Consider the following 23,814-nt stretch of genomic DNA (forward strand, 5'->3'; position numbering starts at 1 on the left):
CCATTTCGATTTGAGCGCGTTATCAAAAATGCAGAAACATGAAATGCAATTCTCAAGTTTGAATTGTGTGTCATACATTTTGTTGAGGCGGCTGCGGCTGCTGCTGCTGCAGCTGCTTTTGTTGTTACAGCTGCCAAAGAAACTTTTATGAGAAATTGAACGTCAAGTCACCGTCATTGTAGGAGGACACGATCCTCTATATTTCCATTTCCACTCGCAACTTTATCTCCACAGTTGCTGCTGCTGGTGCTGCTTCTGCTGTATTTTGCATTATTGCCATGCCATAACAGCCTGCGGCATTGCATTTGAAAGTTATCAGACAAAAAATAAAAGAAACGAAAAGAAAACTAGCAAAGAACTAGAAATATGGATGAAGAAATTGTTTCACATTTTTTGTTGTGGCAGCAGCTGTTGCAATTCACAATTCGTATACCCTGTAAGCATAAACGTGAATCAGTTTGTTTCAGAGCTGCAGACGCTTTCCATAAGTAACTCGAGAATTATAAGAGCTATACTCATTATTTTTGGGATGCAGCGAATTAAATGTGCCTCATTCAGAAAAATATATGTTTTAGATACATTTATTCAATAGTTGCTTGGATATGCTGAACTATATCTTATACATTTTTATAAAAATTTCTTTTATATTATAAATTTTTTAAAATTTTTTGAATGACTTACGAAATTTCATCTACAAATGGCAAAAAATGTTTCATGTAATAAAGGAGAATTTTCTAGTGAACAATAGGGCATAATTTCGTCGTATATATGCTTGATTATTTACAGCACATTCTTCTTGTTTGGCTTGTAGCTAAAAGTTACTTATTTGAGCTCGATTTCAGTGGTTGAGTATTTTTCAATTGCTATGCTGCAGGCAGTATTCGGGCGTGGGCGGGGCTGATTGCTACCGACATACCTCAAATTGTTGTCAAGTTTCTCAACTGCCATATCTGATGAGATGTTGTGTATGTGTACGTGTACGTGTACGTGTGTTTGTGTACGTGTGTATAGCTGGCATCAGCACTTCATATTTTTTGGACCATCATTTTATTGCAAAATATTGGCAACATTTGTTGCTGCTGGTGCCACATTGTTGTTAGCCTCTTTGTCAGGCTCAGAGCCAATCGCGTTGCTCAGCTGCTTCCATCTTTCATTGTTGTTCAGAGCCGATAATAATTTTGCTTTATTATTTTATTTTGCTCTGTGTGGGGAAAGCCTTTTGTTATTGCATCTGCGATAATTGGCGCATTTTTGGCACTTGCAGCTTTTGGGCTTTTATATCTCGTGTCAAAATCTTCATCTCTGACAATATTGACAATTGTCAGCTTGTTGCAAAAAAATACATATATCGTCAGGCAATTTTATTCTTATCATCATCAACATCATCGTCCTTATCGCTCATCGTTATGGTCTGCATTCTGGCATTGTGTTAAGTGCGTGTAATTGAGTGTGGCTTTCAGTGGCATTGATGGCCCCTTGAAAAACTTGATTGAGTGCCTACTGACGGATGGACGACTGGCCACTCGGGACGGCTTTTCTGATTGACCAAACAATATACATAAATGTCAACCTCCTCCATTCGGTTGCTGTAAAAGTGAGCAAATGAATGGTGGTCAGTTCGTCTGAAGTTTTGACTTTGACACATTTAGTCATATCTACAGCACAGCCAGTGACTAATTTGTACAAGTTTGCTCATGGATTTTGGATAGAACAGACGTTCATGTGCAAATCGTAGCAGGGAAATACTCTAGAGCGTTGGTTTTAATCACATAAATCAAAGACGAACTTCATCCTTTCAAAATTGAAAGCTCAGAGTTCAGATCTTGGATAGAAAATGTATCATAATGTTACCCTCTTAGGTATCGATACATCAAGGCACGTGTATTCGATGGTATCGAGTCTTGACTACAAATATTCGATTTATTATATTCATGCTTGGCATTTCATTTACTTAAGGTAGCGCATTCGGAAACGTTTCAGTCGCTTTGTGGTTGAAATTGAAAATTAGAAAACTAAAGAGCTTTTGTTTTTACGATTCCTTTTTGTCACAATCGTAAAAGTTTTAAGACAACATTTACGGAGCCTTTTATTTTACAATTTCTCTTTATGTCACATTCGTAAACGTTTTAAGACTCTCATGCAGACAACATTTAAAGAGCCTTTTATTTACACTAAATTTTAAGGCCACATTCGTAAACTTCTTAAAGCTCTGAAGTAGACAGAAAATTTAAATTGTACAATACCTTTGTCGAATTCGCTTAAAACACTCAAGCAAGCAAACAATAGTGAGCCCTTACAGTATGCATTAAATGCACAAATGACCCCAAAAAGTCACTCATCGTAAGCATGTCCCATGCAATTCCTAATTCCCTAAATGCCACACTTAGCCCTCCCAGACCTAGCTTTTTCGCTATATTTTAAAAAGAGCCTCGGGCTCATATCAAATCCCAAAATGCAGGCCCCCAAGCAATCACTTGCAAAAAGTTTTCTCATGCTGCCTTTTCTCATGCTTTTATCATGCCACTTGTCAGCGTTCAAAGATGCATGCGACATAAATTGGCGTTGCCACATCGCTTACGACTCTCTCTCTCACACACACACACTTACATATACACACACAACTGACAGTTGTTACTGTGGCGGACATTGTGCAACTGTCATCGGCGCTTGTCAACTCAACTAAGCATTTAATTTCGACGACAATTTTAGTGGCCGACAAGCCAAGAAACAAGAGCAATAGATACCCACACCCCTCGACACCCTACCCCAGCCCGCCTTGCGGCTACTTTTCATGATTGTTATTGTTGCGCAATATGCTAACTGTTTAACTGCTGACGTTGGGAAAATTGTAACTGTAACAAAAGACAACACAAGACTTGTCCCGAACACAATGCCAAATGGCCAGGAAATTGAATTAGCTGGGAAACTGCGAACGGCGACTGCAGTAAAAAATAAAAAAATCAACGCTGTTAGCAGTCACGTCAGTTAGTGCCCTAGAAAACTAACTGCTAAATTTTGAAAGTCTTTAAGAGCTTTTGAATACCCTGTAGACAAAAAAATTTGCAAAAACGGTATTCGAACTGATGTAATAGTTGGTTTATAGAAGTCTAACTATCTTATCATAAACAGATCAAGTTTGAAAAAAATATGTAGATTAAAGATTACAGAGAAATAAAAATAAAAATATGTGATTGATATTAAACTTAATAAACAAATTTTTTATTTTATCTTAGTTTTTGGTTGCAAAAGGTTCCATAACAGTTGCATAATATATACAGAAGTTACTCAAGATACTATAATATACACAGGGTGTCCTCCTAAGAGTTTGATATAATATTGGCATAATTTATACATCAAGCGCAGAGTGGCCATCTGCAAGATTAGTATGCTATTGGTGAATTTTATAAACCAAGCACAGAGTATATTCCTGAGAGTCTATTAAAGTATTGTCAAACCCTTTCATCAACCCTTCTACGATATTATAACATTACATAGTTTACATTTCAAGTACAGGGTGTCCTCTTGGTCGCAGCCCTTTGGGTTGCTACATTTATAAACTACTCAAATTAATTGCATGCAGTGACAAAAGTACTAAAGAAAACCAAGAACTGCAACTCTTGCTCACCCTTTCCCTTCCCCCTCCTTGCTCCCTGCTCCACTTTACAGTCTTTTGGCTAGCAACAAAAAACTTATTCAATTAAACTTTTACGCGCGACCTAATAGCACAAGCTTCTAATTTTGTCTGCTGCTCGTGCTGTTCGTGTTCGCTGTTCTTTCTGTTCCTGGATTCAACGCTGGGTCTCCCTGTGCCTGCCGCCTCCTCGTGTTGGCTGGGCTAAGACCAACCTTGGACGGACGTCCAGCAGTGTGTGGCAGCATAAATTTTGTTTTAAATGGAATTTCATTAAAAAATAATATTTGCTGCGCAGCTTCATTTGCTGCAACAACCGCCCACATGCTGTGCAGGGGCGTGGCATGCCACTGTTGCAACAGTCTGTCGACATATGTGACATGGGTTTTAAATGCTGCCGCTGTTGCTCCTACTCCTCCTCCTTTCTCCCCCTGCCTTTCCCCTAGAACAGCTGTTGTCCTTTTGCCAGCTTTGCCTTCAGCTGAATGCAAATTAGTGCGTTATTATACTGCACTCTGGCAATCTGGCAACTCTGGCTGCCAGACCCTGATATATGTTGCACTCTTGACTTCTGACTGCTCAACGCACACTGCTCTGCGTGTGCGGTGGAGAGAGAGAGAGAGGGCGGAAGGGAGGGTGTGGGGCAAGTATTTAAACAAAACTATTTTCCGGGCGAGACTGATTTATGTGGCACACACACACACCACTGAGCGTGGACTCTTGCTTCATTTGATTAATTTTGTTGACTGCAACAAAAAGGCTGTTGCCACATGTTTAATTGCCTTACCAACATTCCGGACGAATATCTTGCACAGCATCAAGTGCTCAGCTCAGCTTCGAGATGCTTTTCGGTTTGCTCTCAAAATTTCTACTTGCACAATTTTTCCATCAGCCTCAAATTGCACTTTTTCGATCTTAACAAGCTAATTGAAAGGGGCACAGACAATGCACTGTCCTTTGCTCAAAGCCACTCAACTGGCCAAAAATTTGGAATTTTCGGAAAGCCTCTCCTGCTGCTTCATCTTCAAAAGGAACGCACTCTATTGTGATGCTATCTACTAGCAGCTGCATTTGGCAATCAATATTTGCTTTCATTGTCTGAAATCTGATTGGCAGCTTAACGTGCCATAAAGTGCGTAGCTATGGCCAGTATTGGGAGTATTAACTTAAATTAAATAATTTGATTTCAATGTTCTTATAAAATGACAATACCACATGAATACTGCCTACCTTTTTCGATAAAATATAATGAAGCTATTTACTACTTTTAGGCCTAAATTTGTTTAGTACATTTTAGACAATTCAACATGCTGGCAGCTTCCTTACATTTACATCAAATTCAAACCTTTGAACAACTTCTCTGTTCGCCTTCAAATAAATAAATTTAGGCATTAAAGTTATTTAACTTCTTTAAATTGTTGTTTGCTAGAGCAAATTACGGCACAGAAACTAATATGATGTTGAGAATAAGTTACTTCAGGCAGTTACTTATACAAAAAGTGCTATAGTTGCTGCTATAGTTGAACCAGCGATTTCTTGTTTGTTGTTTCGACGCTCAGACACTAATCAGGCTCATGATTTCACATATGCTTCCGAGTTTTCAGAAATCACGTCTTGATGCGCACTTTTCGACTCAAAGGAAACTTGAGTAAAATGTTCAGATATCTTACTCTTATGCTTTGGTCTGTGCATTGACTTACACACAGCCAGGACAACCTCTTTATAGCTCTTTATAAATATCAAACTATTTAAATTTCCTGAAAAGTGCTGTCAACTAGCTGCGTTTTATGTCTCGTTGCATGTTTTGTGCTCCTTTGCAGTTGACATGCCAGCAGTTTCTTTGGGATTACAATTTGGTAGCAACTGATTTGTCCTTTGCAGCGCAACCAAATGTCAATCCAATTCGTTTATTCTCGATTTTAGCCACAATATTGTGCAATTTGTGAGCACTTTCAAGCAAAGTCCTTTCCCACTCGAGAGCCCGACCCCGGCTGAGCAAATGATATGCAACAGTTACTCTCGCCCCCTGATTTTGGATTTCGTGCAATTTCTTGTAAATTTAATTTCCTGTTTTACATTTTTGCCCATTCGCCTACGGCTACGTGAGCTGCTGCCACCAGAGTGAGAGAAAGAGTGAGAAAGTGTGCGAGAGAAAGCATTCTCATTCTTCATCCCGCTCTATTTAGTAGCTATTTATCTCCTGCTCTATCGCCAATTGTTGACATTTCATTGGCTGTCTATTTCTTTTTTCGGGGGGCTTTACTTAGTATTCAGTTCTTGACATTCTCATTTGCATTTGCATTTGCACACTTTTGTCTTCACGATGATGATGTTGATGTTGATGATGATTTCTTCATTTTGTATGCAGCAGCATTAATTTCCTCATTCGTTCGAATTGCACAACGTTTGCCACATTTTGAACTATTTTATTTCTTTTCTGGCGGCTGCTGTCAATTTTACTAATACTCGCTGGTATCTGCTATAGGAACATTTTCCTTTGAATGTCGAATTTAATTAGTTTTTCATTCAGTTCGCATGATCCACAATGTTTCTAAATTGCCAATTAGTGCAAAGTTAAACTTGGTTATTTGATATATTTATATATTGTAAAGAACTTCGCCAATTTGATATGCAAAATGTTGTGTATTTGTATTTTTGCGCAAGAAAATTACTCAGCACATAAAAGCAACCCGCAAAGTGCTGCCGCTCAATGAAAGCCAACGAAATAATGTGCAAAAATGCTTTTTGCCTCTAAATGAGACGTGAATTTTATGTCTGCGTCCCTCTCAAGGCAAACTAATTGATTTTAAAATAAATAATGACTAATCACCACCTGCAAAACAGCAGCAGCAGCCACCGAAATACAAAAAATATGCAAGTCGTGCAGCTAGTTCTAGTGTATTTTCGTATCAATTGACAGATACCCTGTTATAACGTATAATTTTATAAATGTCTAAGCGGGCATAGGGGCAAGTGCGGGGCTGTCAAGTCAATTTCAAGCTATACGCTGATCAAAGCTTACTTTATTCGTTTTGTTTACTACAATATTGTATTTAATTATTGTTTAAAAGTACAAGTTTTTAGTTTTGCTATGGATATGCATTTTTAGGCATATTATAGAGGGATAGAGAGTATATGCTAGTCGTATATACCCATTTAGTTCTGCTCACTTCTATTTTGCTTTTCAATATTTCATTTCAATACACCTACGCGTTCCACCGCCTTCGCCCAACCTCATATCCTGCCATCAATTTCGCTATGCCTTAAATGTCGACACGGGTTAACTAACCCCATCCCCCGCCCGCCTCCAGCCTAGCCCTACTCGTCCTACCCCTTCGCCAAGCACCGAAAACGCGTTTCCTTTTCACCTTGTGCCCAATGTGCAGCATTTTACCCCGTTCTCGCTCATCCGCACACAGCTTGATTAATTGAAATTTCACTCACTGTCAAGGTGTGTGTTTCTGTGTGTGTGTGTGTGTGTGTGTGCATATTGGGCGATCTGTGTGTGCGTGGGAGGCATGGCCGCTGTGAACTATGGTGTTGGCGTTGCTCGACGTTGGGAAAACTGTTTGGAAATTAATTGAGTGCGCTAATTTTGGCAAAAGGGTTTTCTTAATTGATGACGTGCCCTCTCGCTCAACGAACTAGTTCCATGAACTGAAAAGGGAATTTTCAACTAATGAATTGTGTTTTGGGTTAAACGCCTTCTACGGTGTGAACGATATAACCTTTGCGGATTTAAGCAATTGATTTTTTAAATTAAAAATTTAACGTGTATTGAATAGTGAATATATCTAGTAATATTTCTGCATTTATTTAATAATAGATGTGTAGTTCTCACTTCTGATTCCCTATATTACGTTTTATTTATGATTATAGTCTCTCGGACGCCTGCTCGCTCGATGGCATTTCATATTGGCAATTCCTCTTTGTGCGTCATTCGTAAACGTTTTGTGCCCCAATTGAAAGCCTGCCCCTGTCTCTGCTCAGTAATACAAATTGTTGACTTGGAAAAGCATTTTTATGCGTTTATTTTCATTTTCGTGAATGAGTTTTATTCGTTTTAGTTAGTTTTGAGTTTGTGGCGCATTTGCTTTATTATTTGGCCACGCGCAATTTGCATTGAAAATTTTCAGCATTAATATATATAACATTTTTGTTTGCTTCTGAAATGATTTTCAAAATGTTTTCAGCAGCGATGCGTGGGCTGCTCGCAATAACATTTCAACTCTCTGTGAGGCTGCGGTAATTGCGTTTTAAGTGGCATTTGGCACAATGAATAATGCGCCAAAAACTGCCGGAATTTGCCGCAGACACACAGCCATTTAAACGCCCCACCCCCCAATGGTCACGTCGGGGGATCTTCAGTAGAAATTTCAACAGGCCAACAGGTTGAGCCATTTGTGTGGCTAAAAATTTATTAAAATTGATGCTTGAAATTCAGGCCAGGTGCTAAAAATTAGTAAGAAGTCCACAGTTGAGTCCGCTCGACTAGCAAAAGATACTCTACAACCGACTCTTGGTAAAGGGAGGCCGTTTTTTCTCTTGTTGTAAGGGTTCTTTATTACTGAATAATGTGGATATGACTGGCGATGTCGTCAAGCACTTCGAGTTATTAGAAAATAAGTAGAGTATATGCGCACTTACATAATAATTTTCCCAACTCTAGCTCTTATAGTCTCTGAGTTCTTCTGGGTAGATCGGAACAAACTTGTTTGGCCTAAGCTTTTGTTTTATACTACATCCTTACATATTTATTCACGATTTCAACATCTGTATTTACAGAACATATCTACTAGTGCTACAAACGTTAAAATATACACATTGATTAGTTGAGCTAGAAAAAAGTAATGAACCAGAAATCTGAATTACACTTGCTGTTTTCTTGACTAGAAGAGCCACAGTTAAGTAAACACATCGACGCCCAACTCGCTCCCCTTCCCGCACACGCACACACACACCATCTAATGATCTACCCTTGAGTGTTTGCGCCCCCGCCCCCCTTTTTGGCCACATGCCAGCGCTCAAGTGAAGCGTTACTCCTGCTGTTGCAGGATACGCACAGACAAAAAGCTGGCAGAAAACTCTGTTTGGCCTGTGCCAATATTCAAAAACTGATTTTCATATGTCTTTTAAGTTTATTTGTGCTCAAGCGTAACAGCCACGCCCCCAACCCCAAACTCCCACTGGAAAAAATCCCCAGCAGCCGGCAGCAGCCTGCTGTTAGGCTGCAGAGGCTTTCTTATCGTTTTCTGCACACGCATAAAAGTTGCTGCTGTCTGTTTCCTTAAACTTTTTTATTGGCAAGAATTTAATTCACCCTAAAAGACACACACACTAACTCAGACACACTCACATGAAATAGATACTACGCAGAATTTAGCTGCTGCGCCTGTGCCAGTTTATGTATACCCTTGCAGAGTGTATTTTAATTCTGTCATTAAATGTGTAACAAGTCCATAGAGTATATATGTTCTTGATCAGCATCAGCAGTCGAGCCATGTCCGACTGTCTATGACTATGCAAAGTAGTCGCCCCGTTAATAAAATCCCAACGGGCCGGATCGGAGGATTATAATATATAGTTACCATAGCAAGAATCACTCGTAAATTAAACTCTCATGAAAAACTCACTTGTTCAAGATTTAAGCGAACTCGACAATTGATAGAATCTATATAATATGAACATCATGTACTGCTACATCATATGCAAATCAAATGTCTAAAAAGAGCATTTCATTTTTGGTGTGCTTTAGCTAACCCTGCTTGCTGGATATTCCCCTTGTATTTTTTTCCCACTTTTTGAAAAGCGATTTCGAATGCAAATTTTATTGGCACAAGAGCCTGGCGATAGGCAGACTGCTCGCTGAGGGACTTGTCTCCTGCAGGAGCTTCTTCATGCGCTGTGCATGCAGATTAAAATCAATTCAATTTGCTGCAAGCCAAGTAAAAGTGGTAATCATTTTGCTCAGCTCTTTGTTTTTGCTCTTTTCTCTCGCTTCACATATTCTCTCTTTGTACTTTACATAATGAGATTTTAAGCAAGTGCGTGGGTAGCTTCTCCTTTCCAAAAGAGGGGAGTACTTTGCTGGTGGAATACTTTGTGCTATTCGGAATGTTGGCCACAAATTTGCACAGCAGCTTAGAAATTCGCATTCTTTTACATATGTTGGCAAATTTGCTTTTGAAAATGCCTTCAGATAGTCGGAGCAAGGGGCACAGCTTATTTCATGAAAGTAAATTTACAGGAATTTGTGATAGGAACTTAATTCTAAATAAGAAAACGCTTTTATTTTAAACGAATTTAAGTGCTGGCGCACAATATGGCAAGTAATTACATTTTGAGCAACCTAATGTCTGAGTAGGCGCGAGTAATGAAGCGAGAAGCGAAACAAGAAGCAAAACAAGAAGCAAAGCAAGAAGCGAAGCGAGACACAAAGCAAGAAGCGAAGCGTAAAGTGGCAAACACCAACAACCACAGCGTGTGTGTGCTTTCTTACGCGAACACTCAAAAGCTGTCTTAAAATTAAGCGAAGCGAGAAGCGATGTGCAAAAACTGAGCACAGCAAACAGAGCCCCTACTATAATTAAACATGAATAGAAATATAGTAAACATAGAAATTGTATAAAATAGCACCAAATGTAGATATACTTTGTTTAGAAAGAAGCAAAGGATAAGTGACAGCAGCCACTCGCTTGAATCTCTAATTGCTTTTCACTTATCTGATTGTGTTTGTCAGTACTTATGCTCTGTTTTATTTGAATACTTCTTCTTACTTTTGAGCTTCTTTTTGTGTCCTCTTAGGCTTCTCTCGCCTCTGCCGTATCTTTTTTACTTCTCTGATCGCTTCTTTTAGGGGTTTTTATCTCTTTTATCATTTCATGCTTCTCTCAACTTATCTGTTTTCATATTTGTCCAATAACTTTTGTCGTCACTTCTCCCGTTGATTTCTTTATATGTTCTTGCAATGCTCTCGCATTATATCGATCCGCTCTCTTTGTGTGTTCTTCAATAGCTCTTTAAACATATCAAATGCTTCTCTGATCGCTTCTTTTTCACAAGTATTCACCTCATATTTCACTTTGGTATTGATTGCTGCTTTCCTGGCTTGCCATTTACTCAAATTTGGTTTGCCTACTTACATGGCCGTAGCTAAAGTCAATTACATGCCCCAAAAATAGCGTGAAAATTGCAATCACTTTGTTTTTACCATTTTACATAACCCCCACACCTCCCGCGCACACACACACACACAACTCTCTGCTGTTGCAGCGTTGCAGGCAATCAACAAATTAAAAATAAGGAAAAATGTTGCATCCAACTGCGGCTTATCGACTTTTGTTTCCCGCTGGCAGCCAATGAATGCTCCAGAGATTTCGGTTTAGTTGGCAATGCCAACATTTATTAAAATCGCTGACACATATGCCAGGCGGGGAAGTGGTGGGAAGTGGGCTGAGCTGTTGGTCTGCTGGCTCTGACAAGGCGAGGCTGCTGCAACTGACACAAAAATATTTCATAAACATTGCGACGACAAGAACGACGCAATTAAATATGAAAACGCAGCAAAGGCTTTTTCCATACCCTAACTATGGGTGTTAAAAACAAGTTGGCATGAAAGCTCTACTGTTGGGCCACAAGATAGTCTTATATGCTCTTTTCTGCCAATAGTTTTGTTATAATTATTTTTAAATCATTTAATTATAATTTAGGGTCCCGGCAATTACAAATGTATCTATGAAACTATCCAATTCCATATCACATATGAAAATTTAAACAAGTGCAAAGTGTATTTAGTTTTCGGCAACCTGAAGCGCTAGCTAAGCTTCACCTTCTTGTTTCTCATTAGATAGCCCGCAGGCGTAACGCAGCAATAAATTTCCACTAGCCCACAAAATATTGGGCCCCAGACAGACTGTGGGGCGCCTTTTGCACTTGGCCCAAAAGCAGCCGGAAGTTGGGCCCATGCTGCAGCAGCTTGTGATACTAAGAAACATCATGTTTATCAAGCAGCAGCAGCTTTTGACTTGTGTTTGTTCGTTTGCGGGTGAAACTCAAATAAATGCGTCATTTTTGCTATGCTGCCTCTGGCCTGAGTGGCAGCGGCTAATTAAAATCTCAAAAGAGCTGCGAGCAGCACGCGGCGTATACGTAATTAGTCAGTTGCTGTCTCTTACTTTAAACACATGCTACTTCCTCTTTATTCTTTTATGCATACTTTTTTCGACACTCTACAGACATAAATCACGCATACGCCGCGTTATTCGCGCCACATTCATTGATTTATGTGCGCCCAGATATTTGTGCTGCAATTTTTAAGTAACTTTTATTATGACAAACGTGGCTTTTGCCTACGTGCCATGTGTTCAGGGCGCCAGCTTTTATTTCTTTCTTTTTTTTTGCCTTTGCCAACCTTGTGTCTTGGCTGAAGCTGCGTTTTTGGCCACATTCGCTGTACATTTGATAAATGGCCCGCTATGAAATGGCCACTTAATGGAGCCTGGACTGCGATAAAAGCCTAACAGAGATTTCTAGAGATATACAGAAGACAGTTGTCGATAAATTGATATAAAACAAGGGAAAAATAAACGAATAATTATTTTGAAAACCATTTGCTCCAAAATCTTGATAAGTACTAATATTTGTTGGATTATCTTTATGGATCCAAACAAAGGAAGTTGGAAGAATGAATGGAAGATCGTACAAGACGTTAGGCAAATCCAATTTATCAGCATATTTTCAATATTTTATTACTCTTTCATTTTGTGGACTTTACATACAATTTTTGATAGTTTTATAATATTTGTACCTTCTTTTATACATAATATATTGAAAATCGAAGAGCACGTTTATTGGCCTCTCCGCCTACTCAACCGGTTAGTTTTTTCATTAAGTCCACATTTGTTGCGGTTCGTTTCCTTGATTTTGATGATTTCCTCTTATATTGCTTTCCAGACCGGGTCTTTGTGTCCTTTTTTACTGGCTTTTTGGAGGGTTTTGTTCTTGGCTTATGCTCCATAACAGATATATCTTCATCTGGCTTGTAATCATAACGGTAGCATTTTAGGTAATCATTTTCGATTAGGCAGAGATAACTTGAATGTCCATCATATGCATTTCCTCCTTCGTTTCCTTCCCCGTCCTCATCTCCTCCTCCCCCTTCTCCTTCTCCTTCTCCCCCTTCTCCTTCTCCCCCTTCTCCTTCTCCCCCTTCTCCTTCACCACCACCACCATCACCACCACCGGGAGGGCCACTGGGTGCACCGCCTGGGGTTGCACCTCCACCACCGGGAGGGCCACTGGGTGCACCGCCTGGGGGTGCAACTCCACCACCGGGAGGGCCACTGGGTGCACCGCCTGGGGGTGCAACTCCACCACCGGGAGGGCCACTGGGTGCACCGCCTGGGGGTGCAACTCCACCACCGGGAGGGCCACTGGGTGCACCGCCTGGGGGTGCAACTCCACCACCGGGAGGGCCACTGGGTGCACCGCCTGGGGGTGCAACTCCACCACCGGGAGGGCCACTGGGTGCACCGCCTGGGGGTGCAACTCCACCACCGGGAGGGCCACTGGGTGCACCGCCTGGGGGTGCAACTCCACCACCGGGAGGGCCACTGGGTGCACCGCCTGGGGGTGCAACTCCACCACCGGGAGGGCCACTGGGTGCACCGCCTGGGGGTGCAACTCCACCACCGGGAGGGCCACTGGGTGCACTGCCTGGGGGTGCAACTCCACCACCGGGAGGGCCACTGGGTGCACCGCCTGGGGGTGCAACTCCACCACCGGGAGGGCCACTGGGTGCACCGCCTGGGGGTGCTACTCCACCACCGGGAGGGCCAGTGGGTGCACCGCCTGGGGGTGCAACTCCACCACCGGGAGGGCCACTGGGTGCACCGCCTGGGGGTGCAACTCCACCACCGGGAGGGCCACTGGGTGCACCGCCTGGGGGTGCAACTCCACCACCGGGAGGGCCACTGGGTGCACCGCCTGGGGGTGCAACTCCACCACCGGGAGGGCCACTGGGTGCACCGCCTGGGGGTGCAACTCCACCACCGGGAGGGCCACTGGGTGCACCGCCTGGGGGTGCAACTCCACCACCGGGAGGGCCACTGGGTGCACCGCCGGGGGGTGCAACTCCACTACCGGGAGGGCCACTGGGTGCACCGCCTGCAGGTGCACCTCCACCACCTCCTTCTCCATCACCTCCTTCTCCATCACCTCCTTCTCCACCACCATCACCACCGGGAGGGCCACTGGGTGCACTCCCTGCGGGTGCATTCCCTGCGGGTGTACCACCTGCACCGCCTTCGGGTGCACTGCCTGCGGGTGCACTGCCTGCGGGTGCACCGCCTTCGGGCGTACCTCCTGGTACGCCTGCGGGTGCACTGCCTGCGGGTGCACTGCCTGGAGGTGTACTGCTTGGGGGTGCACCTCCTGCTGGTGCACCTCCTCCTGGTACGCCTGCGGGTGCACTGCCTGGGGGTGCATTGCCTGGGGGTGCACCTCCTGCGGGTGTACTGTCTGGGGGTGCACCTCCTGCTGGTGTACTGCCTGGGGGTTTACCTCCTTCTGGTGTACTGCCTGGGGGTGCACCTCCTGCTGGTGCATTGCCTGCGGGTGCATTGCCTGCGGGTGCACTGCCTGCTGGTGCACTGCCTGCGGGTGTACTGCCTGGGGGTGCACCTGCTGAGGGTGTACTGCCTGGGGGTGCACCTCCTGCGGGTGTACTGTCTGGGGGTGCACCTCCTGCTGGTGTACTGCCTGGGGGTTTACCTCCTGCTGGTGTACTGCCTGGGGGTGCACCTCCTGCTGGTGCATTGCCTGCGGGTGCACTGCCTGGTCCGTCTTCGGGTCCAACATCCCAATCGCCATCGGGTCCACTTCCTCCAACGCTGGGATTGTCGACTCCACCTGGACTGTTAACGTCACACCATATTACTGCGTTCCAAAGCATTTCTCTGATCGACATGCCATCCAGCAGCCCCTTCACTATCACCGCACTGATATCGATGGCCAGTTGGGTGTTGAGAGGCTTTCCATCGTTAAACTGTTCCACTTGCGCAAGAATTGTTTTTGCTGCTGCAAGAGCAGCCGTTTGCAAAAGGTCATCCTTATCGGCTCGCACCACGCAATGCTCCATCGCACTCCTATGCTTGGCCGCAACAAAGTATGTTGTGCCGCCCCAGAAGAAAATGAGGAGCAGTAACAGACGCTACACGGTTAAAGTTGGGATGTAAATTTCTCTGCGATGGCGCATACAAACCGTAAAACAATTTACCATTCTTTGTGGTGACTCCTTTAAAATACTTCTAAGATTATCGTGATCTTCCTGCTGTGTTCGAGTATAGAATGAAAGCAAAAAACGGTCGTTCGTAGCGCCCCAATTTTTCAAGGCTATTTAATGGCAATTTTATATGGTTTCTTGATTATTGTGGCTTTCTTGACTATTTGGTATAACAAATCAGAAATCCCTTATGATATAATAAAAAGTGTTCCCAATATGAGGTATATAACACTTGCTAGTCATATCTTATTGCATTGTAACTGCGGGTTAAGAGATTTATCTTTCTTTTTTTGCTGATTTCTTTTTTATAGGGTTTTGTTGTGTGTTCGTTTACCTCACATCGCAACGTTTTGCTGCTGAACAAACTAAATATAATTCACTGACATTGACCTTACTGCCATATCGCAATGTGTAAAAGCAAATTGTTTTGCTGGCGCCCCCTGGCGGCGTGGAAAACTAAAAGAAATAAATGAAAATGCAATTAATGAAAAACCGTTTTGTTGGCCTCTGTGTTGTTCAGATCGCATCGCATCGAATTGTATTGGAATTGTTTCTGGCCTGGTCTACATCATAAATATAATCTTTAGCAGTGAAAAAGCAATTTTCAATTTCGAAATGCTCGCGGTCGTAGCGCGTGTTTATAAATTGAATATATGATTCGCTGTTGTTGATCGTTTTTACTATAATTTTCCATACCCTCTAGCAAAGTGGCGCTGACACCAGGCAACTCAGCTACTACAGCAGCTAGAGTAAGGATTTTGGTAGGTAGATTTTGTTCATCATAAGCAGATGAGATTTGAAAAGAATATAAGCTGTTGCCCTATAAAACAAAGAAGAAACACAGAACTACAATATTATATTAATAGGCGGCTACGTGGTATCTTCTAGTCGTATTTGCATTTTTCCTTCACTCATTTCAATGAAATTGTTCACACAAATAAAATTGGCAAATTATGCAAGGGGCTACGTACGTCTGTTCGTCTGTTTGTCCGTTTGTTTATTTGTCCATTTGTTTACTTGCGGCAAAGCAAATATGCAGACACTTAAATCGCAATGATGTATGCTAAGTTTTTCTATATATACTCAAGTATACATAATATAGATACATATATACATACCTATATATCTAGACAGATATATTTGTATTTGTTGCTGACATTTGAAATGCAGCTCTTGGCAATATTTTCATATGCATTTTCACATGTCACCAAAATATTTATGCATTTTCCCTTGCTGTTTTTGCAATTAATGTATTAATTTCAACTGACAGCAAGTTGATTGCTAAATATTTATGCACACATTTATATACGCAACTGATTCGATAAAATATTCAAATATATTTTGTTAGATTTCTAAAGACTCGACTGTGGTGTGGGACTTGAGTGATGGTTACGTAAATATGTAGCTGTGAAATTTTTAAATAAATTATCTTAACATATTTGCTGTTTAAAACAAAAGTCAATCAAATCTGGTCAACGTTTTGAAGATTACTCAAATTTATGCAATCAAGTGACATTTATTTAAACATATTTTAGTTTTGAAAAGATTTACTAGAAAAATAATTAAATTTAAAAATATGTTCGCCACAGCAGAATTTATTCGCCCCGCTGGTGCATATACTTTTAATTTGTTTCCTTTTTTTTTTTGTTTGTTTCCATTTTCAATTAGAACTGCGGCCGTGTTTCCTTTTCCTCGACAACGAGCGCCTTAAGCTGAGATTACGTAAGAGATTTATACGGGTTGCTGTTGTCTTGGTTGAGGGGGGAGATGCTCAGCAACAATTTCCTGGCAGAGATTTTCACTTTTTTTCCGGTGATATGTGACAGTTATGAAGGGGGGAGGGGGGGTGGTTGGAGTGCCGGATGAGGGGGAGCTGCCTAGCCAAAGGCCAGTTCAGGCTTAAGCTCGGCACGGCAAAAAGTGTGTGAAAGTTGGCAAGAGTTTGTCATGCAATTAGAGCAACATGCGACCAAAAGTGGATGACGACCAACGACGACGACAGCTCTGGGAAACTCGCGATTGCTAAAATGCGTTTCCCGCAACTTGAAAATCAAGTTTTCCAGTCTGGCTGCTGCTGCTGCTGCAAATAAAAGCAACAATCAGCCAGGCAAAAGTGGTTTTCGCCAATTGAACATGTTTTTAGATCTTGTTGTTGTTATTGCTGCGAACGAAATCGAAATCAATTTTAGTATGTGCGCTGCCATAGAGCCATTGAACCACGCTCATCAAAGCCAATGTCCACATCCCAAAACCCGAAACCCCTTAAGCTACCCCCAGTCCCCCCACTCATACATACACAAAGCTAGCGTCTTATGTAAGCAGCAAAGCAGCGAGGGGCGCTTTATGACTTTTATTTGTTTATTTTCGCAGCAGCTCAAATCGAAATATGCGTAAGAGTTGCCACAGAGATGGGGGCAAAAAAAACATTGTTGCAGCGAAAGTTGCCCTAGCCCACACACAGAGGGAGAAAGAGAGAGAGACGGATGGAGCGAGAGTGGGCAGGGGAGAGAGAGGATATGTCGCTGTGGCCATCGTCATGATGCTGATAGTCAGCTCTTGGCCATAAATGTCGCTGGTTGCCATAACAAACGTAGCAAATGCCAATCGCACATTGTCTTGGCCAACACTGCACAAGTGGTCGAAAAGGAAGTGAAGTAAATGCCAAAAACAGTGTTGGATAAAATCCAAAGATATTTAAGCTGGGCAAATGGGCAAATAACATTTTATATGAAACTTTGCAAGCGCTTAAGTTTTGAAAGATGAAGAAAAATCGCTTAGAAGAGTTCACACAATTTTCATAAATATTTAAGAGTCGACAGCTTAAACTAAATTACGAAAATGCTAAAAAAAAGGCTCGGACAGTTTTATTATAAAAATGAAAAACCCACTGAAAAGACAAAGAAAAACAGGTCGATCTACGTTGTGGGAGCATTAGCAGATAAAACTTATTCTGAACTTTAATTTTTCAATATATTTATGGAAAGAAGCTTGATAAAAAAGATAGTAGCTGCTAGATATAACATATTTAGATAAAACAATTTTTTTAATTTAATTTATTTTAATTCATTTAAAGAAAAGAAGCTTTTCAAATGAAAAACTGTTTCCGGATCTAATTTGTGGGGACATTTGTAGACAAAACTAATATTAAAAATTGATTTATTTTGATTCTCTTATACTCTTTTTTTTATGTCTTGATCGATTTTAGGCATTGATTAGGCATTTTTGATTTAATATAAAATACTTTCAGGAATTTAACTATTTAGACCACATTTTTTTACGCCCGAGCACCATTTCAAATAGTCTAGTACACTTAGTGTATTATCTATCTGCTGGTTTCTCAACCTTGACCATTGTTAAACCTAGAAAAATATATAATTAAAATAGACAAAGGCATTTTTAAAATACCAGACGCACAAATTATAGCAGAAGAAAATAAATTTAAACTAATTAAATTTAAGCACTGCGTCTAGAATGCTGAGGCTGTGCTATGTCTCAGTTTGTGAGATGTGTGTGTGTGTGCGTGTGTGTGTGTGCACCATAAATATGCCAAAATAACAATGGTCCATTCCTGTTGTCGTCCCGCGGCCCCTGCACAACCCTGCACCCTGCTCTATACTGACAGGCAAATCTAATAAGCATAATGAATGAAGCAGCCGAGAGGCAACCAGCTGAGTTTCTGTTTTCGCTCAACGTGTTGAACTTGTGCTGTCACCTGTAAAGGCAATGACAACACAGACCCCCCACACCCCATCGCAACCTTCCCCCAACCCCCACGCCCTCTTTGCTAGTCAGTGAGTGTGGCCATGTGGCAAATACATATCTTGAAATTCACACCGCACTTTTGTCTGCTGCGAAATACTTTGCCTGTGTGTCTAATTAATTTCTATATAAGATACACTTCATTAAAAATGTTTCAGATATGTTTTTGACCATTGTTTTATGTTTCTTCTATTGTTGCATTTCGTTTCCTTTTGTTTATATTCGTGCTAGCTCAAGGAATTCGTTGATTGAGCGGCACAAATGTGTGACACGAAAAAAAAAGAAACTACTTGTATCTTGCGTATCTATAAGATACATGCATGCCACTCGCTGTTGAGGCTCAATGCTTGCCTAATGGCTTGTAAGTGATCTATGGGCTTGGTTTTCGAGGGAGTGGTGGGGGGACAGCGTTAACCAAACGGATTACATAGTTCATCATCAAATTTCCCAAAACAAGTGACACTTGCACCGTTGGCCTCCTTGAAAAAGGCTTCAGCTCGTCGCCTCTTGTCAGCTGAACCCCTCTCCTGCTCCTCACCCGTGCTATGCCAGCAATTAACGCACTTTGAGCTACATAAACTAGGTCAAGTATGTGGCTGCCAGCAGGAGCCTCTGCGGTGGGCTGACTGAAGTTTTTGAAGTGCTTGGCACTTCGTAGTCGTCTAATGAAATGCATTTCAGTTCTCATTAGGCGGGCCATTTTGTGATTTAAACATGAAAGGTATAACACTTGGCAAAGGCTTTGTGTGTGTATGTGTGTGTGTGTAACGAAGTACAGTTATGCTAGAGTCTAGCTAGACCGTTAATGGGTCGCAACTGTTACGCATTGATTGCCGAAATTCTAATATGTTAAGATCGCGCTAGACTTTGACAGACTTATTTTATTTCCAACAAGTTGGCAACGCTTTTCGATTTATAGATTTTTTATTTTCATCAAGTTGTCATTTACCTAAAACCTTTTTCCTTAAATCCATTCGAATTTGAATTCCCATATTCAAAACCTGTTCAAGTCGGCAGCCGTGCTTTAATTCTTGACGCTTACCCGGACCTAAGTACACAATCCCTTAATCTCAGTTTATTTTTCTTTATCATGCGTGATGGCAACACTTATACACACACATATAAACTGCGAGTCATCATAGAACGTGCTGGCAACACCGGCAACACGCAAAGTGAAAGCAATTTTCTTGCATAAAGTAAAATAACCTGCTGTTAAAGTGCTTTTCCTTTGTGTTCTTTAACAGCATTACGCACACCTTTGACCTCTACGAACCCCGAGATGTGCACCCTCCTGCTCTTGCTCTATTTCTACCTTTTCCTAAACCCAGCTGCCCCCTTGTCTGTGTTAATTTTGAATACAATTAATGGTATTTTTTTCAGTTTTATTTTGTTTATAAAACTTGTAATGCGCTGGCACTTAATGCAATTTTGATGTTTTTGCGTCACCTGCTGTTGATTTTCAACAAAAAACACGAGCACAAAAAAGAAAAATTAAAATAAAACTGCATTTGCAATTGTGGTTAAAGTTTCCTGCGTTGCTTTAGTTGTTGTTCGTTTTTTATGCCGTTGGCCATTGCAAATTTTCTTGCAGCATTTTACCGATGCGTTGGCTGCCAAGCTACCCATCTCTTTTTCTGCCTCCCTCTCTCTTGCTCTCTCTTTCTCTCTCTCACTCTGGTATTTTTGGCGCTTGCCACAATGGGTACGTTGCACGCTCACACACACACACACGCGCATACACACACTCACGCACACATGTCGAGTCATTCTCTCTGTGCACTGTTCCATGCCATGGACCTTTAAAAGGGGCGGCAACACGCATCTGTTGGGCATGGTTAAAGCTTTTTGGCAGCAGCAACAACCTCCTGCAACTTTGCTTTGTCATGTGCAATATTTCTTTCTTGACTGCCAACCGCTCTGGCAAAGTGTCTTTTTGTTTAAGGAACCTGATCCCGAAGTTGGAACTCGACGTGAGCCATAGAAAACTCCGAAAATGGGCAAAAGCATTTAAGCAAAAAGCATTCAAAATTAGTTCCAAAGGAAGTTGGCTGCACAAAAAAAAGGAAGAAGTTTCTTTTGATGTGCATAATGTACTTAATAGTACTTAAATTTACGCAAAATGGCATTTTCAAAGTTTCAAATAAAATAACAGCCAAATTGTCGGCGAAGACATCTGCCCTGCGCTCAAAATATATTCATTAAGTAGACAGACAAATATTTAGACAGATTTTTGTAAAATATTTATATATTTCTGTTAAAGAATCAAAAGGAATTGATTATCTTATGTACTCAAATTTATAAAAGAGCTTGCTTTGAAGGAAAGTTGAACGATCTAAAAGCAGTACACCGATATATTTCAGTGTGTATCTGGTGTAAAAATGCGAAACTTGTCAAAAACTATCATAAAAATATAAATTTGTTGGCAGTCTTAACTATTTTTCTGATTAATAACAAATACTAGTAGGGTAACACTGTTTTCGTTTTAAATCATGGCGCTGTGTAACCGTTAGAGGCTTGCCTTGACAGTATTTTTAATATACCAACAGTAATTAAGACCACAGGACCTTCGATTATCGATAAAACAAAAGAAAAATAAGCAAACATCATCTGTATCCGATAATGCGATAACAATAGCAGGCCTTGCCACATTTTTGGTACATCGAGAAATGCACGAGAGAACTGAATCATTAATTCCTGAATGGTAACCGAGCAGGCTGTGAAAATTTTGGAAACCTATAGAACATAGCCAGTGTCAATTCATTCGTCAGTGGGACGGCTTACTGAATAGAGTTCCTTCAAGTCATCTCGGCAATACAAAATAAAATATAAATTAAAAAAAGAAAAGAAACAAACAAATAATAAGTAAAATTAAATCTAAGAAAATCTTTATCAACTTATCTACTGTCTGTCTCTCGTGCTTTTGTGTACATGTGCGCGCGCGTTGCTCGGTTTCTCCCGCTAATCGCAAATCTTTCAATTTGGCAATTTACAAGTGAATAATTTTCCGCAAGAGTGAGTGTGTGTGTGTTTAAGAAGCAAAGTAAACTGCGTGTGTGTTGCACGCTGAAGAGCTGCTGTGCCTGGTTGTTAATTGTAACCTTTAACCATTTATTGTTACGTAATGGATAACTTGAAGGCAAACACAACGGGCGCGTATTTGTGGCATCCGCCGCAGCAGCAGCAACCGCAGTCGCCGTTGATGCAACAATCTTCGGTGCCACCGCCGCCGCAACAGCCGCCGCCGCCGTTGCTAAGCGGCCTGCCACAGCCCGTCCGGCGATTTGCCAGTAACAAGAACAATTATAATTATATGCAAAGTCAGGCACAAGCGGCCGCTGGCCTCATGATGGGCGCCAGTAATCCGGGCGGTCAGTTAATGGGTCTCGGTTCGCCCAATCCCAATGGCTATCGCAAGCGCCAGCCGATGAACACGGCCTATAGCCCGGGTGGCTTTCAACATAATGGTAAGGGAGTTGCCATATTTCTTAGTGCTTTCTCATATGCGAAAGATTGTAAACGATGATGCAGCAGAAAAAGTAAATTAAAAACTTTTGTTCAACAAATGTCAAGCACGCCAGAGTTGCCACACTGCCCACTTGCAGTGTTGACAGCTACATAACGTGCGCGTGTGCAGTGTTGCAAAGCGTCTTTATCTTATATTTTAAATTTTAAATTCCCTCTGTGCTCCCAATTTACAACATTTGTCGCTAAACACATTGAATAGCTATTCAAATTGAATTCTTGTACTTACTACTCACTCACTGTTTGAATGGTGTCTTCCTTTACTATATAAATATATAAACGATATCTTATCAATTTTCAAACTCTTGAAGAAAATGACTAAACGATATTTTCTTTCTTTCCCCTTTTCTATTCTCATTGCAGGTAAGTCGCTGTTTTCTATACCCGAAAATGTTGTTGTGCTTGAGAGCCGTAAGTACATTTCAAAACTAAACCACAATTTTATAACATTGCACCTATATACATATATATATCAGTACATCTGGACATACATCCCGCACTCTATACACAATTTACTTAAAACACACCAAATGCCAGAAGCTGTTTGTGAAGTTCTATTTTATGCCAATTAATTACTTAGCTCCAATAGAGAAAAATATTCCAAAAAAAGATCAAAAGCCTGCCATCATAAAAATTAATGCATTTTCGAATTTTGTGGAAAAACTTTTCTGCTCAATTTATCAATTTTCATTGCAATGCAATTTTAAGTAATCTTTTGTTTGTCTTGTCTTGCAGTTTCGACGTTTCTTCACTTTTATAAAATTTCTATATAAGTTCATGACGCCATCAATTTTTATTTTTAAAATGTTCTTTTTCTCCGTTTTGCCTGTTGCAATTTGCATAATATTCAATGCACACGCAATTTTCATAGGGGGGGAAATTCAAATGGACAAACATTATTTGGTAGAGTATCGATTAGTTAGGGTGAGACAACGCACGTGCCTGGGTAATAGAATTTAAGCTTTATAGACATATTATTATTTGCATTGCGAATATTCGACTGGAGACCTACGTTGTGAGTAGAAGTGAGCTCCATTTTTGTTCTTAATTTATATATCGAAGCTAGGCGTACTTTATTTCATTTTCCAATAAAAATCCCTCATGGAAAATTCCCCCGGCATATTTTGCCCAACTAACAAATAGCCACGATTTTCTTAATAGGCCGCAACAAAATTTTACGCCCAACTCGTCAGAGTATGTCATAAAAATATGAAATGGCCATTTAAATAATAACACGAACACACGCACACACACACGCGTGCGAAGGCACAACCAACGCACACACACTCAGACACACGCACGTTGCCAACATATTTGCACCATAATTAAAATAAATGTTTTCAATGCTCAATAATTGCCAAATAAATTAATTTTAATTGCAAGACTGAGAAAATGCCGCTAAAAATAAATAGCCAAAATCTTGCGCTTGCTCTGGCGTTCGCTCTGCCCTCTCACTCTTTCTCTATCTCTCTCTGTCCCGCTCTGCCTCACTTGTGTTTATTTTAGGACAGCATTTTTTGTTCCGATTTTAGCTGGCCAATACGATGGCTTGGCCACGCCCCCAAGCCAAATGTCGCAGGTGGCAAGATGGCAAAAAAAATATTAGATACATGTGATATAT

General features: G+C 41.2%; 2 protein-coding genes across 16 annotated transcripts in view; one reads left to right on the top strand and one right to left on the bottom strand.

The window, feature by feature from the left end:
• The window catches only part of sm (smooth), a 148,277-nt gene that overhangs the window by 102,920 nt on the left and 21,543 nt on the right, over positions 1 to 23,814 (top strand). For 6 of the 15 annotated variants that reach the window (XM_064680567.1, XM_064680571.1, XM_064680566.1 and 3 more), the window contains one exon: positions 22,557 to 22,604. The exons of 7 other annotated variants lie outside the window; for them this stretch is intronic. In XM_064680567.1, the coding sequence (XP_064536637.1) occupies positions 22,557 to 22,604 (48 nt within the window). Of the gene's footprint in view, positions 1 to 21,285; positions 22,136 to 22,556; positions 22,605 to 23,814 lie in introns of those variants that run through there. 2 more of the 15 variants (XM_064680579.1, XM_064680580.1) reach the window with 2 other exon arrangements.
• On the bottom strand, positions 12,498 to 14,986 carry LOC135427168 (basic proline-rich protein-like). The gene is made up of 2 exons (XM_064680617.1): positions 14,907 to 14,986; positions 12,498 to 14,840 (listed from the first exon to the last, which is right to left on the bottom strand). Exons 1-2 carry the CDS (start codon positions 14,907 to 14,909, stop codon positions 12,498 to 12,500), a joined length of 2,346 nt encoding a protein of 781 aa, XP_064536687.1. The 5' UTR covers positions 14,910 to 14,986.

Source organism: Drosophila montana, unplaced genomic scaffold, assembly GCF_035044405.1.
Source record: "Drosophila montana isolate Dmon_TW-CO22-7 unplaced genomic scaffold, ASM3504440v1 contig_2127_1, whole genome shotgun sequence".
NCBI lineage: Eukaryota > Metazoa > Arthropoda > Insecta > Diptera > Drosophilidae > Drosophila > Drosophila montana.